The sequence below is a fragment of the Drosophila mojavensis genome, unplaced genomic scaffold, assembly GCF_018153725.1.
Source record: "Drosophila mojavensis isolate 15081-1352.22 unplaced genomic scaffold, ASM1815372v1 contig_136, whole genome shotgun sequence".
Taxonomy (NCBI): Eukaryota; Metazoa; Arthropoda; class Insecta; order Diptera; family Drosophilidae; genus Drosophila; species Drosophila mojavensis.
The window spans coordinates 10,165,110-10,179,153 of record NW_025318667.1 but is presented as its reverse complement, the minus strand read 5'-3'; the positions used below and the strand labels follow the sequence as shown (position 1 = coordinate 10,179,153).

Sequence of the window (14,044 nt, the reverse complement as noted above, 5' to 3'; positions counted from 1 at the left end):
CAGTTATGTGCTTGTATGTATGCCTCTGTGTGTGTGTGAATGTGTGTGTATGTGCGCGAGCGTTTGTCACATGCGAGAGAGCCGTCAACGCAGAGAGAGGCGCGAGGCAGCGCGGCATCTATTCTATGCTGCTGCTACTGCTGCTGCTGCTGCTGCCGGCGCGCGTCAGCGTCAATCGAACTTCAGTTTGTCCAAGATCGCGCCGACCGAACGAACGACGCTAGAAAAGACGCGCGCGACAACAACAAAAACAACGACGACCACGACGAAAGAAAAAAAAACGCAGCGAATTCGAATGATAGAAAAGAAGCATAACAAAAACAAAAACCATACGAAAGCCGAAGACAGCCGATTCCGAGTGCAGCCGAAATTGAGAAATAAACGCGAACTGTTAAAAGTTAACGGTTAAACGCGAGCGTCGTCCTGCACCAGCAGCAACAACAACAAGCAGCGGCTTTTGCGAAAACAAATCGCGCATTTTTCAATTCTTGTAGGTGACAAAAAAAAAAAAAAAAGTGTTGAAGCATGCGTGCGCCTGTGTGTGTGTGTGAGTGTGATTGAACAGTCACACACATGTACACATTTATATAGCTGACCTGCTCGCACTTGCCATTGAATGCAATTCAAGAGACAATCGAGCCTAAATGAAATTGGACATTGATAAATGTTAAACGATATCAAATATAGCATATTCATATACGATATACGCGACACGATATATCACATATGTATGTATATGATCTATGAGATATTTATGTGATATATGACGTCTGATTGATGGCTGGGCCAATCAATTTAGATGTATATAAATGCCTCAGAGGAAACTAAACAAAGTGCACTTTAAAACAAGCAAGTGGCGTGCAACTGACAGAGTCGACGTGCAAATACCCTATAATAGTGTAAATTTATATTCAGATAAGTCGAAGCAGCCTTTCCATGGCAGATAGCTAAAAGAGTTAATCAATCTGTCTCAATTTAGAGATACCCTCTGAATGTCAAGTCGAATATGAACTTACAATTCTTCCACTCTTTTACTTGTAACATATCTAAGGTCGATTCCGAACACCTACCGCTCTGTAAACCTTATCGAACTAGGGTATTTTTATAGTCACAATTAAAAGCATGTGGCATGGATTGGAGAGCTATTCAAAATTCACATAAATCTAAAGTGGATTTGTTAGCAAAATGAGCAAAATATGAAGTGCAATATTACTCAGTGACATTCTCGGCTAATTTCCGAGTGATCGACTGATCGACTGATCAAGTCATTAACTCGAGGAATGCAGAATGCACGGCGCAAGCTCGCACCGCCCCGCCCTAGACACCTTCAGCCAAGACACACACCCACAAAAAGCAGGCAATTACCTGGCAATGAAGTTGGCTTTTATTACTATCATTTTGAGGCTGCGTGAAGGGCGCCCCAAAATCCAAAAACAAATAATGAAAATAAAAAACTTGAAAAAAAAGCGAAAGCAAATCAGAAATCAATCGATCGACCGTTTGGGTTGGGGCATTCAGTAAATGCCATGCTAAAAAAAATACTTAAAAAAAAAAAAATAGAAATAAAAGAAACAATTTTACAATTTACAATTCAATGGCTGCTCGATCGGTCGGGAATCGGATCGTATCGCATCGTATCGCATCGCTTCAGCAATTGGTGTGGCTTACAGCATTGGCGATTGCACTGCAACAGCAAGGCGTGGCAGTTGGAGAAGGGGACGACAGGGGGAGAGAGCTTACTAGATGCTGGGTGCTCTGGGTGCTGGAAGCTGCCATTAAATAAGCACATAAATTGCGGGCGCTGATGACGCACCGAGAGGTATTTTTTGTTTTTGTTTTTCTGATCGAATCATACAAATTCTTTGGGCATTTCGCTGTTCTGGTTGTTGCTATTGATGTAATTAGCATTTGAATTATTATGAAGTCTTTGACACTGTTCAAGGATGCAGAGAATTAGAGAGAGAGGGAGAGAGTGTGAGTGCGAGAAATAGAAGGGGCAATAGGAATGAAGACATGGATAATGAGTGAGTACATTAAAGAGACAATGGGAGAGTGAAAGGAAGAGATGGAGAAAAGGGAAAACAGAGAGAAAGATAGAAATAGGAAGAGTAAGAGTGGTAGTGGGAGAGAGAGACAGAGAGAGAAAGGGAAAAGATAGACGGGTAATGGGAGGTAGAGGATTCAAGATATAGGTAGACTAAAATATAGAGATATATTTATAGAGATAAGTGGGCATACTAATATAAACATAAGCATGTGTGTAGATGTATAAAAAAATATTGATAGATAGCTAGAGAATACGAAAGATATCCGTGTACAGATATAGATATATAACAAAGAAAAAGATAGATATAAGGAGGATATGGGGAAATTGAATCAGTAATACCTTGTTCTTGGTTGCTCTAGCTGGAAGACGTCTCTTCGGTTGTCAGACACAAAAACCCGTAAGGTAACTGCTTAGTTTTATATAGGTCAAAGAACTAATGTATTCACTATGTTTAGTTGAAGACAGCATTATATACTTGCTGATCAAGTAAATTGGGTCTCTCGTATACGAAACAAAAAAGAAGAAACTGAAACGAAAAGCCAAAGCGAAAACGATTGAGAAAGATAGATAGAGGGGGAGAGGGAGCGAGAGAGGTTACTATATTAATGGATATTACAAATAACAGCTGCGCGAATTGTTCGCTTTGCACTCGACACCAATCGATATGTGAGCACGCAGGCGATCGATCATGCGAGTGATCGATCAATTGATCGATCTACGGCAATGCGAATCACTCAACAGGTTAACAGGTCTCCGTTGCTTTTCCAACTCTTGTCAGCCAGTTGTCAATTGCCAATTGCCAGTTGCCAGTTGCCATATGCTCGCTGAGCTGTATAAATATTCATACTTTGATGCGAATCAGAATTAAGCTCTTCTAACTCTTTAATTGCAGAAATGTTAAATCTGTGATGGATACCTATTTCAGTTCAATTTAGGAAAGAGAACCACACTGAGAATTGTCGAATGTATAGAGGCTAGATAGACAGTTCAGAGATAGGAGTGAACAGATAACCTGAGAGAGAGAGAGAGAGAGAGAGAGAGAGAGAGAGAGAACAGAGATTAGGCTCAAAAGATCTCATAATAGAAAAAAAGAAAAAATTTTGTTAAGAGTCAAAGTTCTTTAATAACTTTAAATTCTTAACTCAATTGTCAGAGCTTTTTAAACTCATTAGATTGCTGTTGCTTATATCCAGATTATCCTCAATTGATTTTGAAGGGCTTTACGCCAATGGAAGTTTAACTTGTTTTAATCCCATAAACGCTTCAATGTGCTTTCAAAGCTCCCCATAGAGCAGAAAATAAGACAACAATCACAGCAAACACATTGCCAATATCCATCAGCAACTTTCGCTAATCGATTATTCCCTTGATGGATATTGCCTTCAGCTTGTTAATAAAACAAAACACAATGCACAATAAACAATAAACAAAATACGATAAACGATGAGCGAATTCATATGCTTTCAATATGAAACAACAAAACTAACAGATGTTTGTGCAGTGCAGTGGCTTTTGCCATTTCCCATTTAAATCAGGCACAATTTTTTTGTGATTTACTTTGATTGGCATCTAATTTATGATTGACAGTTACAAACGTTGCGACCAGCCGATAGACCGACCGCCCGACCAAACGGCCAAGCGCTCCGTCAGCCTACCGCAAATGCGGATACAGATACACAGAAAGTGACAGATACGGATACATAGACAGATAGATACAGATACAAATTGAGAAATACACATTATAGATAGAGGAAAATAAGTATACGGATAAAGCTTCACATACAGGTACATATATGGGGATACAGATATAGATACATACATGTAGATACAGTTACAGATATAGATAGATACGTGGATAGATACATAGATAGAAAGATAGATGGATAGATAGTTAAATAGGTAGATAGATAGATAGATGGATAGATAGATAGAAAGATAAATGGATAGATGGGTAGATACATAGATACAAAGATACATAGATACATAGATACATAAATACATAAATACATAAATACATAAATACATAAATACATAGATACATAGATATATAGGTACATAGATACATAGATACATAGATACATAGATACATAGATACATAGATACATAGATACATAGATACATAGATACATAGATACATAGATACATAGATACATAGATACATAGATGCATAGATACATAGATACATAGATACATAGATACATAGATACATAGATACATATATACATAGATACATAGATACATAGATACATAGATACATAGATACATAGATACATAGATACATAGATACATAGATACATAGATACATAGATACATAGATACATAGATACATAGATAGATAGATACATAGATACATAGATACATAGATACATAGATACATAGATACATAGATACATAGATACATAGATACATAGATACATAGATACATAGATACATAGATACATAGATACATAGATACATAGATACATAGATACATAGATACATAGATACATAGATACATAGATACATAGATACATAGATACATAGATACATAGATACATAGATACATAGATACATAGATACATAGATACATAGATACATAGATACATAGATACATAGATACATAGATACATAGATACATAGATACATAGATACATAGATACATAGATACATAGATACATAGATACATAGATATATAGATATATAGATATATAGATATATAGATACATAGATATATAGATACATAGATACATAGATACATAGATACATAGATACATAGATACATAGATACATAGATACATAGATACATAGATACATAGATATATAGATACATAGATACATAGATACATAGATATATAGATACATAGATATATAGATACATAGATACATAGATACATAGATACATAGATACATAGATATATAGATACATAGATACATAGATACATAGATACATAGATACATAGATACATAGATACATACATACATAGATCACTCTCTTAGAGAGAGAGAGAAAGAGTGATTTACGTAGCTTGATTCTCCATTTGGCTGGCTGCGGTCGCCCTCATCTGACAGCATTGTCAAAAAAAAATACAATAGCTGGCAGCTACCGTTCCGAATGGTTAGCTGTAACCGCTGCCTCAACCTCAAACCCAACCCTAGAGCCGGGCTGCAGCCCCACCTCAAACCCCAAGCCGAGCGCCCAGTTCGATCATGAAATTGATTTCTCGGATTACGCGTCGTATGCGCAACAGCAGAACGTTTCAGTGCAGGTCTTTGCTGTTGGGCGTGCGATCTATTGCTGTAGTCGCTTATCAGTTGGGGCCGCATTACATGAGCCCATCAACCCCCTATATAGCGATGATATAATAGCCGATCGTACGATCGTAACGATACGATACGATTGATCGCACTGCGCGCTACCGTTGCGAATTCGGTGTAAACCCATTAAAGTCTTAACGTGGACTTGTCGCAAAGCCATAAACAATCGAAACCGTCGCCGCAAACAAGTGCCCGATAAGCAATGCATTCATCTATGTATATGTATATAAACATACGATATATGTATTTATTGTATAGCCATATAACTGCATAATAATCGTGAGTGTTCGCAGAACTCTGTTGGGCAATTGCTGACATTTATTAGCGGAAACGAATCGAATGGGTATCTTCAAGTTGATTGATTACTTAACAGTTCTGCAAATTGAATCGAAGTAGATCTTATGCTTATGATTCCGTAAATATCGGCTTTCATTGACATCTTTTAGAGATTGCAGAATATAATATGAAAGAAAATTTCTCTTAGAGCACAACGACATTCAATTTCATGAACTTAACAACAGGTAATACGAAAGACACAAGATGAGTGAAAGAGAGAGAGAGAGAGAGAGAGAGACAGAGTTGAGCTTGTTTTTCATGCAAGTCATGTCTGGAAAAGCTGCCAATTGATATTGATGATGCGATTAATTAACTCTTAGCTAGAAATGTGAAAGAGACATTGAGAGAGGGAGAGAGCGCGAGCTACTGGGACTGAGACGGAGATAGTGCTAGATAAACAAGTAAGAAAGCTCTAGTCGAGACTGCTCGACTACGAGATCCCCTGAACCCTTGGAGCAATAGATATTTCAATACTTTTTCGCGACTTTCAGCTTACACAAGAAACACGCACACACACACACACACACGCACGTACGCACACACAGGTAAACATACACACACACGCATAAAGACACACATACACACACACACGCATACAGACACAAACGCATACACACACACACATACACACACACATACACATACAAGCAACCACGCATAAACACGCATGGGCTGCAGTGTGCGCTTACTATGAGAACTTAATTGTTTAATAACTTTTTTTATGGACGTACGATCTTCATGAAACTTTTAGATTATGATTATAACATGAATATGCATGTACTTGCCAAAGCACAAGTCTCTAGTATTTGAAATACGCTTTTTACAAAAGTGATGGTGAGGGGGGTGAATTTAGAGGTGGGGGGTAAATTTTAACAAAAACCGAAATTGTATAAATTGCATATAAGCATACATTAAAAATTTGGAGACTCTAGCAATAAAGGTGTAGAAGATATAATTTTATAGCTGGGTTTCGATAAGGTTTTTTATCGATAAAAAAAGATCGAGATGAGTTATCGATTTTTAATGATAAACTTGATATGCGCGCTGTAATTACGGACATTTTAAAAAAAATTTGAAGTCTCTAGCTCTTATATCTTCTGAAATCGACGCGTTCATACATACGGACAGACGGACAGACGGACAGACGGACAGACAGACGGACAGGGCCAAATCAACTCAGCTCGTCACCCTGATCAAGAATATATATACTTTGTGGGGTCTGCCACGCCTCCTTCTCCCTGTTACATACATTTCAACAAAACCATTATACCCTGATTTCCCATTGAAAATGGGTTCAGGGTATAAAAATGTATTCAAGCAATGACTAAAACACAAGATTAATCATTCAACCAGTTCTAAGCACACGAAACGCTTTCGCTCTTGAAAGAAATATTAAAGAAAAATTCTTGTTTGACTTTTCCTTAGATTTTCTTCTTTATATTTTTTTTGGGTTGCTCGTTCATGAGGTGAAACGAAACGAGTATATTTGTTTGCTGCCAAGGTAATGCAAATAATTGGCATATGATATATAATATATTATTTTTGTCAGTGTAAAGTTTTCCGAACTAGAATCTACAGACTTGGAATTAGGGGGGATAAAACACCACTATAGAGAGCGAGATCCAAATATTTGCTGGAGCCTTGAGCGGGTATTATTCAGTCGGCTGTGCCCTGCTGCAATGATGTTACTTGTCTTGTCTTGTCTTGTTGTTGTTGTTGTTGTCATTTCGATGTTTGTCTCGGGGGCTGGCGACAAATCCCTTTATGGCCGTCGATATATCATTTTAAAGCTGACTTTTTGTTGTGTCTTGTAGTTTATTTAACTGTTGGATATTTGGATGTCGGAGCTGGTGGGCGCGGGGGCGGTTGCCGTGGGGATGGGGCACGTGTGAGCGCAATTAAAACAAAATGTTCGCAAATATATTAAGTATTAGTAATAAATAATGGAAAATATTTGTGCGCGTATTTCGAAAGAAAAATATGCAAAAGCTGACGAGTGACGAGCAGGCACCGAGGAAGAAAGAGACAAAGACAGAGTCAGAGACAGAGACAGAGAGAGGGCCACTGATGGCATTTACTTAGCTTTTATTTCTTCAATTCCCATGTCAATTTCATTATCAACAACAACAAATTTATTTCCCGCCTGTAGCGCCAGGCGTTGGGCCATAAAATCTTGCGATATCGTTAACAATCATTTCTGTCACTCTTAAAGCAAAAATAAAACAAATTAAAATAGTTGAAGCACTAATAAAAATACAAAATAAACCCACAAAAAGTTGACAACTAAATAAATAAATAAACAGAAATAAAAAACAGAAAAAAGAACTCGAACGGAATGCAGAGTAAAATTATGAAATAATATGCACGAAAATAGGCAGATGGCAACAGCCAGACATAGTCTACAGATACCCTAACAAATTCTGTTCCAATACGTTAAAGCATTCAGTTCATGAAACAAAAAATGAAGAAGGTGTACTCAAGGAACTCGAAACTTAGTGAACTTACTGAGCTGAAATATGGTATAGTTATATCTTTATGCTTTAACTATAATATATTATAAAATCAGAATAATCGGCATGCTACAACATGATATTCTTTGCTAAGTTCGCATGAAACTCAAGTCTTTATGAAGTTAAGGAACAACTTTCGACTCTTAGCACAGTTATAGAGTTATTTAATGTAGCTCAGTTGGCTGTAGCAAAAAACATAATTAAACAAAACGGAGATCTATACTCTATTTCTTACATTTGACATATTTGTCAAATGGTCATATACTCCTACACACATGCATATGTATATAATTGATATGATTGATTGTTATAAAGAGGAAACTCAATTGCTCGCACTAACTGTTCACGTCACAATTCAATTGCAATTTTTATATCCACTATAGTATAGATAGGGTATTTCAGTGTCGATCAAATATATTCACGCACTTTTTCGTAGTATTTTTCTGTTTGTATGCCGTATTTCCATTTCATAAAATTTTTGGTGAACGTTTTTTCGTTGTTTTTGAATGTGAGAAATTTTCAGTTATTGTTTGTTCTTGTTTTTGTTGTCAGCCTCATTTAATGCGCTGCTCGCAGCAGCAGCGACGTCGGCGTCGGCGTCAGCGTTGTGTCTGCGATTTGAAATATTCCTATAAATGTTTTGGCCTCACGGCCCGCCGCAAAAGAAAAAAAAAAAAAAAACAATATAAATCGGCGTAGTTATATATATACATATATACATATCTGTGTATATATATTCACATGTTTGTATAAGTGCGATATCTGTCTCTTGTCTATATGAAAAGAAATGTTAAAATGTCTGAAACATGCGTACAAAATGCTAATACAAAAGCAACAACAACAACTACAACAACAAACAGCAATCAACAATCAACAAGAACAACAACAAAAGTGGGAAAAGCTTTCTAGACGCCCGCCAAATGGCAAAGAAAAATGCTTTTCCTTTGATTTATGTAGTTTTAGCTAGCAACGTCAACGCTGACGTCGCAGCCAGCGTCGCAGTCAGTAGCAGAGCCAATGAAGCAGAGCTCCTTCCTCTAGAACAAACCAAATGCAATTGCAAATTCGAAACTTTTAGAAAAGAAAATTAAATATACAAATATTTTATTGAAAAATTTGAAGCAAACAGCAATATGGATAAATGAATAATAATACGAGATATATATACATCTACATATGTGAATGGACCTGTTTTATTTTCCAATTCAAATAGAGCAAATATTACTCATAGCGAATTGGAATTGCTCTAAGTTTCAGTTTTGTCATAGACTTGATTAAGTCTTGGTTCTAAAATACAAGTGATTCAAAATTATTAATGATCTTTATAGACAATTAACTGATATGCATATAAAATGGAATAAATTTATTAACTAAAAATTATTATAATTACCTATATTAAATATAAATACATATAACAAAAATTATGTATTTGGATTTTCTTGTTCAAGATTCTAGACAAATTCATAATTTATATAGGAAAATAATGAAATACAAAAAACATTTTAAATTCCTTAAGTTCTCGCTATAGATTTATATTTTCAAGCATTTTTGCCATTTTCGAAATTGTTTTTCATTTGCGAAACACTTGAAGATGAAATATATGTGAAATTATACAAATTCAAACCAATTAATTTTGGATTATTAATATTTATTTGTATTTAAGTATCATAAACTGCGCAGAATGTTCACTATAGCTGAGTAATACTGCATGCAGCAACTATATCAACTAATGAATGCTCCATATATAGTACATACATATATATATAATGTTATAGATATGATACGAAGCCCCGACCCTCGTAATATGATAGCAGCAAAAAGGTAAACAAACTAAATAGCTAACTGGGTAATCGGGTAAGCGGGTAAGCGGGTGATCGGTCTATCGAGCCTAGATCTTAGACCAAAAACAAAACAAAACAGCAAGAGAAATTATTCCCCCACTCTCGCTCTCTCTCTCGAGGTTTCTCTATCTCTCCCTCTCTCTCTCTCTCTCTCTATTGCGCTGTATTATACTAACTAATCTTATCATAATAACTAAGCATAGACACTCTCACTCACACTCGCACACATAGGGAGAGTAATGTTTACGGGAAGGCGTAGGTGCGCAATTCTCCCTCTCCCACATCCCTTTATTCGTTTTTTCCGATTTTTTTTTGCTGCTGTTCGGCAAATGTTGCTAGCCTGCGATTGGCTCAAAAAGGATGCGCAATGCAGCCAGTCTCCCTGCCGCTGCGCTGGGCATGGCCGCAGCCCACATTATGTTCGCCTTCCCTCGCTCACGCCCACGCGCAGTCAACGCAATTTGCACAAGCAGCCGCTAGGTAGATAGGTAGGTAGCCAGTCGGTCGGTCAGGTGGTTGATTGCTCAAGCGGGGCGAGCGGCTGGCAGCATGTTGCTGCAGCTCAATGCTTTGGCTACATGTTGCGTAGCGGGGGGAAGGAGTGGGATATGCCAGCCAGCCAGCCAACAGGCACGCACGCATGCGCTGCTGTTGCTGTTGCTGGGCTGGCAGCGCTGCGGCGCTCATTCAACTTTGCATCGTTCGTCATCGGGCAAACATCTCGGCGACACGCGACTCAGCAGCAGCAGCAGCAAGGCGCAGGCATTGCAAACAATAGCAACAACAACAACAACAACAAGAACAGCAGCAAAAGAAAATTGCGCTGCTGCTGCTGCCAAACCGCTAGCAGCAAACACGACGACAACAGCCGAGCGCCGCACGAATGCGCAAATACGAATCACGACAGCAACAACAACCTCCAAAGGCGACGACGACGACAGCAGCAGCAGCAGCAACTTTGTTGCTCTCTCTCACGGTGCGCAACTCTCTCTCAGGCGCGCTCTCGTTCTTTGCACTCAACTCATCGGCTGCGTGCCTGCCTGCCTGTCTGCGCTGCTTATGCGCACGTCGCTCTCGCTCTCTCTCGCTCGCTCTCGCCTGCGCTCGCTCTCAGATCGTGCACTCTCGGCGCTCTGCCGCTGCCAGCGTCGCTGTCGCTGTCGCAGTCGCTGCTGTCATCGTTTGCGCTCGTTGGGTTTTAGTTTATTTATTCCACCGACCGATACCGTGTGGACATTATTTTCTGAAACGATCGTAACCGCACAACATACACAAACACACACCGACACACACACACACACGCACGTACGTCGTCGTCGTCATCGCACACACATACACAGAGTCTCGCAGCGAGCCAGCAGCGGCGCAGCAGCCAGAGCCCATATACACGGCGTGTGCGCCCCGTGAGCTATCTAGTAGATAAAAACTCGCCGACTCGCCGACAACAGCAACACAAGCAACACATTAACAACACAACCTAGCAACAATCAAGCAACAAATTGAAGCAACAACTCTTTTCTCTCCTTTTTGTTGTTCATCGCCTGTATTTGTTTTTGGGCAACGAAAATGTTCAAAAACAGAGCTTGAGTCAATTTCAATTGCAATCACCAAATTTTCATTGCAAAAACTGTGCGAAAAAATCAATTTGCTTAAAATTACATTCGAATCAAAATCAAAATCAAAATTAAAATCAAGGCAAAATAAGAAGCTAACGAAACACATTAAAACCTTAACCTAAACTAGGTGTTTGCAACAAATTTGCAACAACAACAAGAAAAACGCGTGTGTTATCTAATCTATAAAACAAAAAAGAATAAAAAAACGGCATTCAAATAAAGTATATATCTATATATATATATATATATGTAAAAGAAAAATCGGTACGGTCGGTCTTTATATATATTAAAAGTTTTTTTTTTCTGTTTACGTTTATTTGACAACCTTAAAAACAAAATTGAAGTAAGAAAAGTGTGTGTGAAACAAAAGTTTTTTTTTTTGTAACTTGAATAGAAGAAGAAGAAGCGAAGGAAACTAAAGTATAAAAAATCTACGAAAATGAACAACAATCAAACGAATATTGCGACGGCCTTGGCCACGGCCACAGGCACGGTCCAAACGCTGGAGAGGCATGCCAACATTAGTTGCAGCAACTGTTGCAACACCAGCAGCAACAGCAACAGCAACTGCAACAACAGCAGCAGCAGCAGCAGCAACAACAGCAACACAAACAACGCCACATATTATTATCAGAGAAGATTGCAACACCTGCTGCTGCTCGCTTTGCTCGTCTGCGTTGCCAGCCTCAACAGCTGTTGGCTCCAGCCGGTGCAGGCGCGACGCCACGCCCCCTTAATGTTCGAGGAGGCCGATACGGCGAGGCGCTCCAATAGACCAGCAGGTAAGTCCAAGTATAACCATCATACATAGTATCGTATCGTATCACATCACCTCGAATCGAATATACCCAAGTTAGATCATATCCAAGCCAAGTCCATGTATAAAACCATCTTATCATATATAATATCACATAATATCGAATATAGTCGTCAGGCTAACTCGTAGGCAATCTAACATTGCGCATACGCCCCGTCCGTCAGCTGGCCATAAACATGTATGTTTTTTGGTCGGCTTTCGGGTTTTCCGCTGGACAGCAGGTAGTGATGGCCGGCTCGCACCCTTAAGCCGGCAGCGTGCTCGCTCCTTTGGGTTTTTCACAATTTTTTATGCCCGCCTGCTAATCCGGAAAATGGGAATTCCCTTCCGACTGTTTGCTGCCTGCCCGCTGCCTGCTAGGCCCAGACACCGAGGCGTCCTCAATGTTTGGGCCTTTGTCATGGGCTAAGCTGCTTAGCAGCTCACACACAATATACAATATACCATATATAGATATATATAGATCTCTCTCTCTATATATATATTTATTTATTTGTATATATTTATGTATATTTTTATGGATCAGACCCAGTTTTGTTGGCCCTGGCTGCTGTTACGATTCTTACGCTTGATTAGCCGCATTTCCTGTTTTTATATAAAGATTCTCTCATTTTCCTTTTGTTTTGCCCACGCGCCCCATCTCGCTCTCTCTTTCTCTTCCCTCCTCTCTCTGTGTTGTTTGCTTCTTCTGTTTTTCAATTAAAAACTGTTTGCGGTTTTTATTGCAACGACTTTGAGCCGTTTCTCGTCTTACAATGCAAAAATGCATAGCAATTGCCGTCCGTCGGCATTGTTCATGTTATTCTTCATGTTAAAACTCATTTGCAATTATTACAAACAATTTTGATAGAGGCCGGGGAAACAATTTTATAACTCTAAAAATTATGTTTGCATTTCATCTAGTTGATTGGACTCTTTAATTTTTGTCAGCTCCCATCAAAATCTGTTGTCGTTTGACCATAGCTTAAACCTTCAAATCAGCATAATTCAAACAATATCTATTCTTTTATAATAATCAAATTCAACATAATTCAACTCAGAAATTAAAATTGAGCTTAATTGAATTATAACTAAATTACTATACAGCTCGATCGTTGTTCAACTAAAATTCATATCCTTAAATGAATGTAACCTCTTAATATATTTTAATATTCCAAGATTTTTGTTGGCAAAACTACATAAATTGTAGGCCCTGTTAGGTGTAGAAAATCTAAATCAAATCGCATGTCGTGGACATAATGCTAGAAATTTAAAATTAGGTTCACTCTGTGATATTTGAAACAATTTCCGAAAATGCTATGCGATGCTGCATATTGCAGCGCCGCCTTTGGTTGCATAAAATTTCATCCAAATCCCACGACATTTACGTAAAGCTAATTATAGAAAAATAGGTTGTACAAATCAAATAATTTGTCTGGACTTGGCTCAGCTCATTAAATGTTTATGCCCAGTGCAATGGGCCAACATAAGACATAAACTTAAGCAACAGCAACAGCAACAAATATCTATCAATGGGCCAACATAGCGCCCACTCCAAATAGAGTTTACCGAGTGCTAATTAAAAGCTCAGCATAATTTAGTCG

General features: G+C 38.3%; 1 protein-coding gene across 1 annotated transcript in view; it reads left to right on the top strand.

The window, feature by feature from the left end:
- Nucleotides 1-201: 201 nt before the first annotated feature.
- Nucleotides 202-14,044, top strand: part of LOC6585135 (dorsal-ventral patterning protein Sog) — a 38,150-nt gene continuing 24,307 nt past the window's right edge. Inside the window, exons 1-2 of the mRNA XM_015161098.3 lie at nt 202-490; nt 12,039-12,426. Of these exons, the coding sequence (XP_015016584.1) occupies nt 12,084-12,426 (343 nt within the window). The 5' untranslated portion in view covers nt 202-490; nt 12,039-12,083. The remainder of the gene's footprint in view (nt 491-12,038; nt 12,427-14,044) is intronic.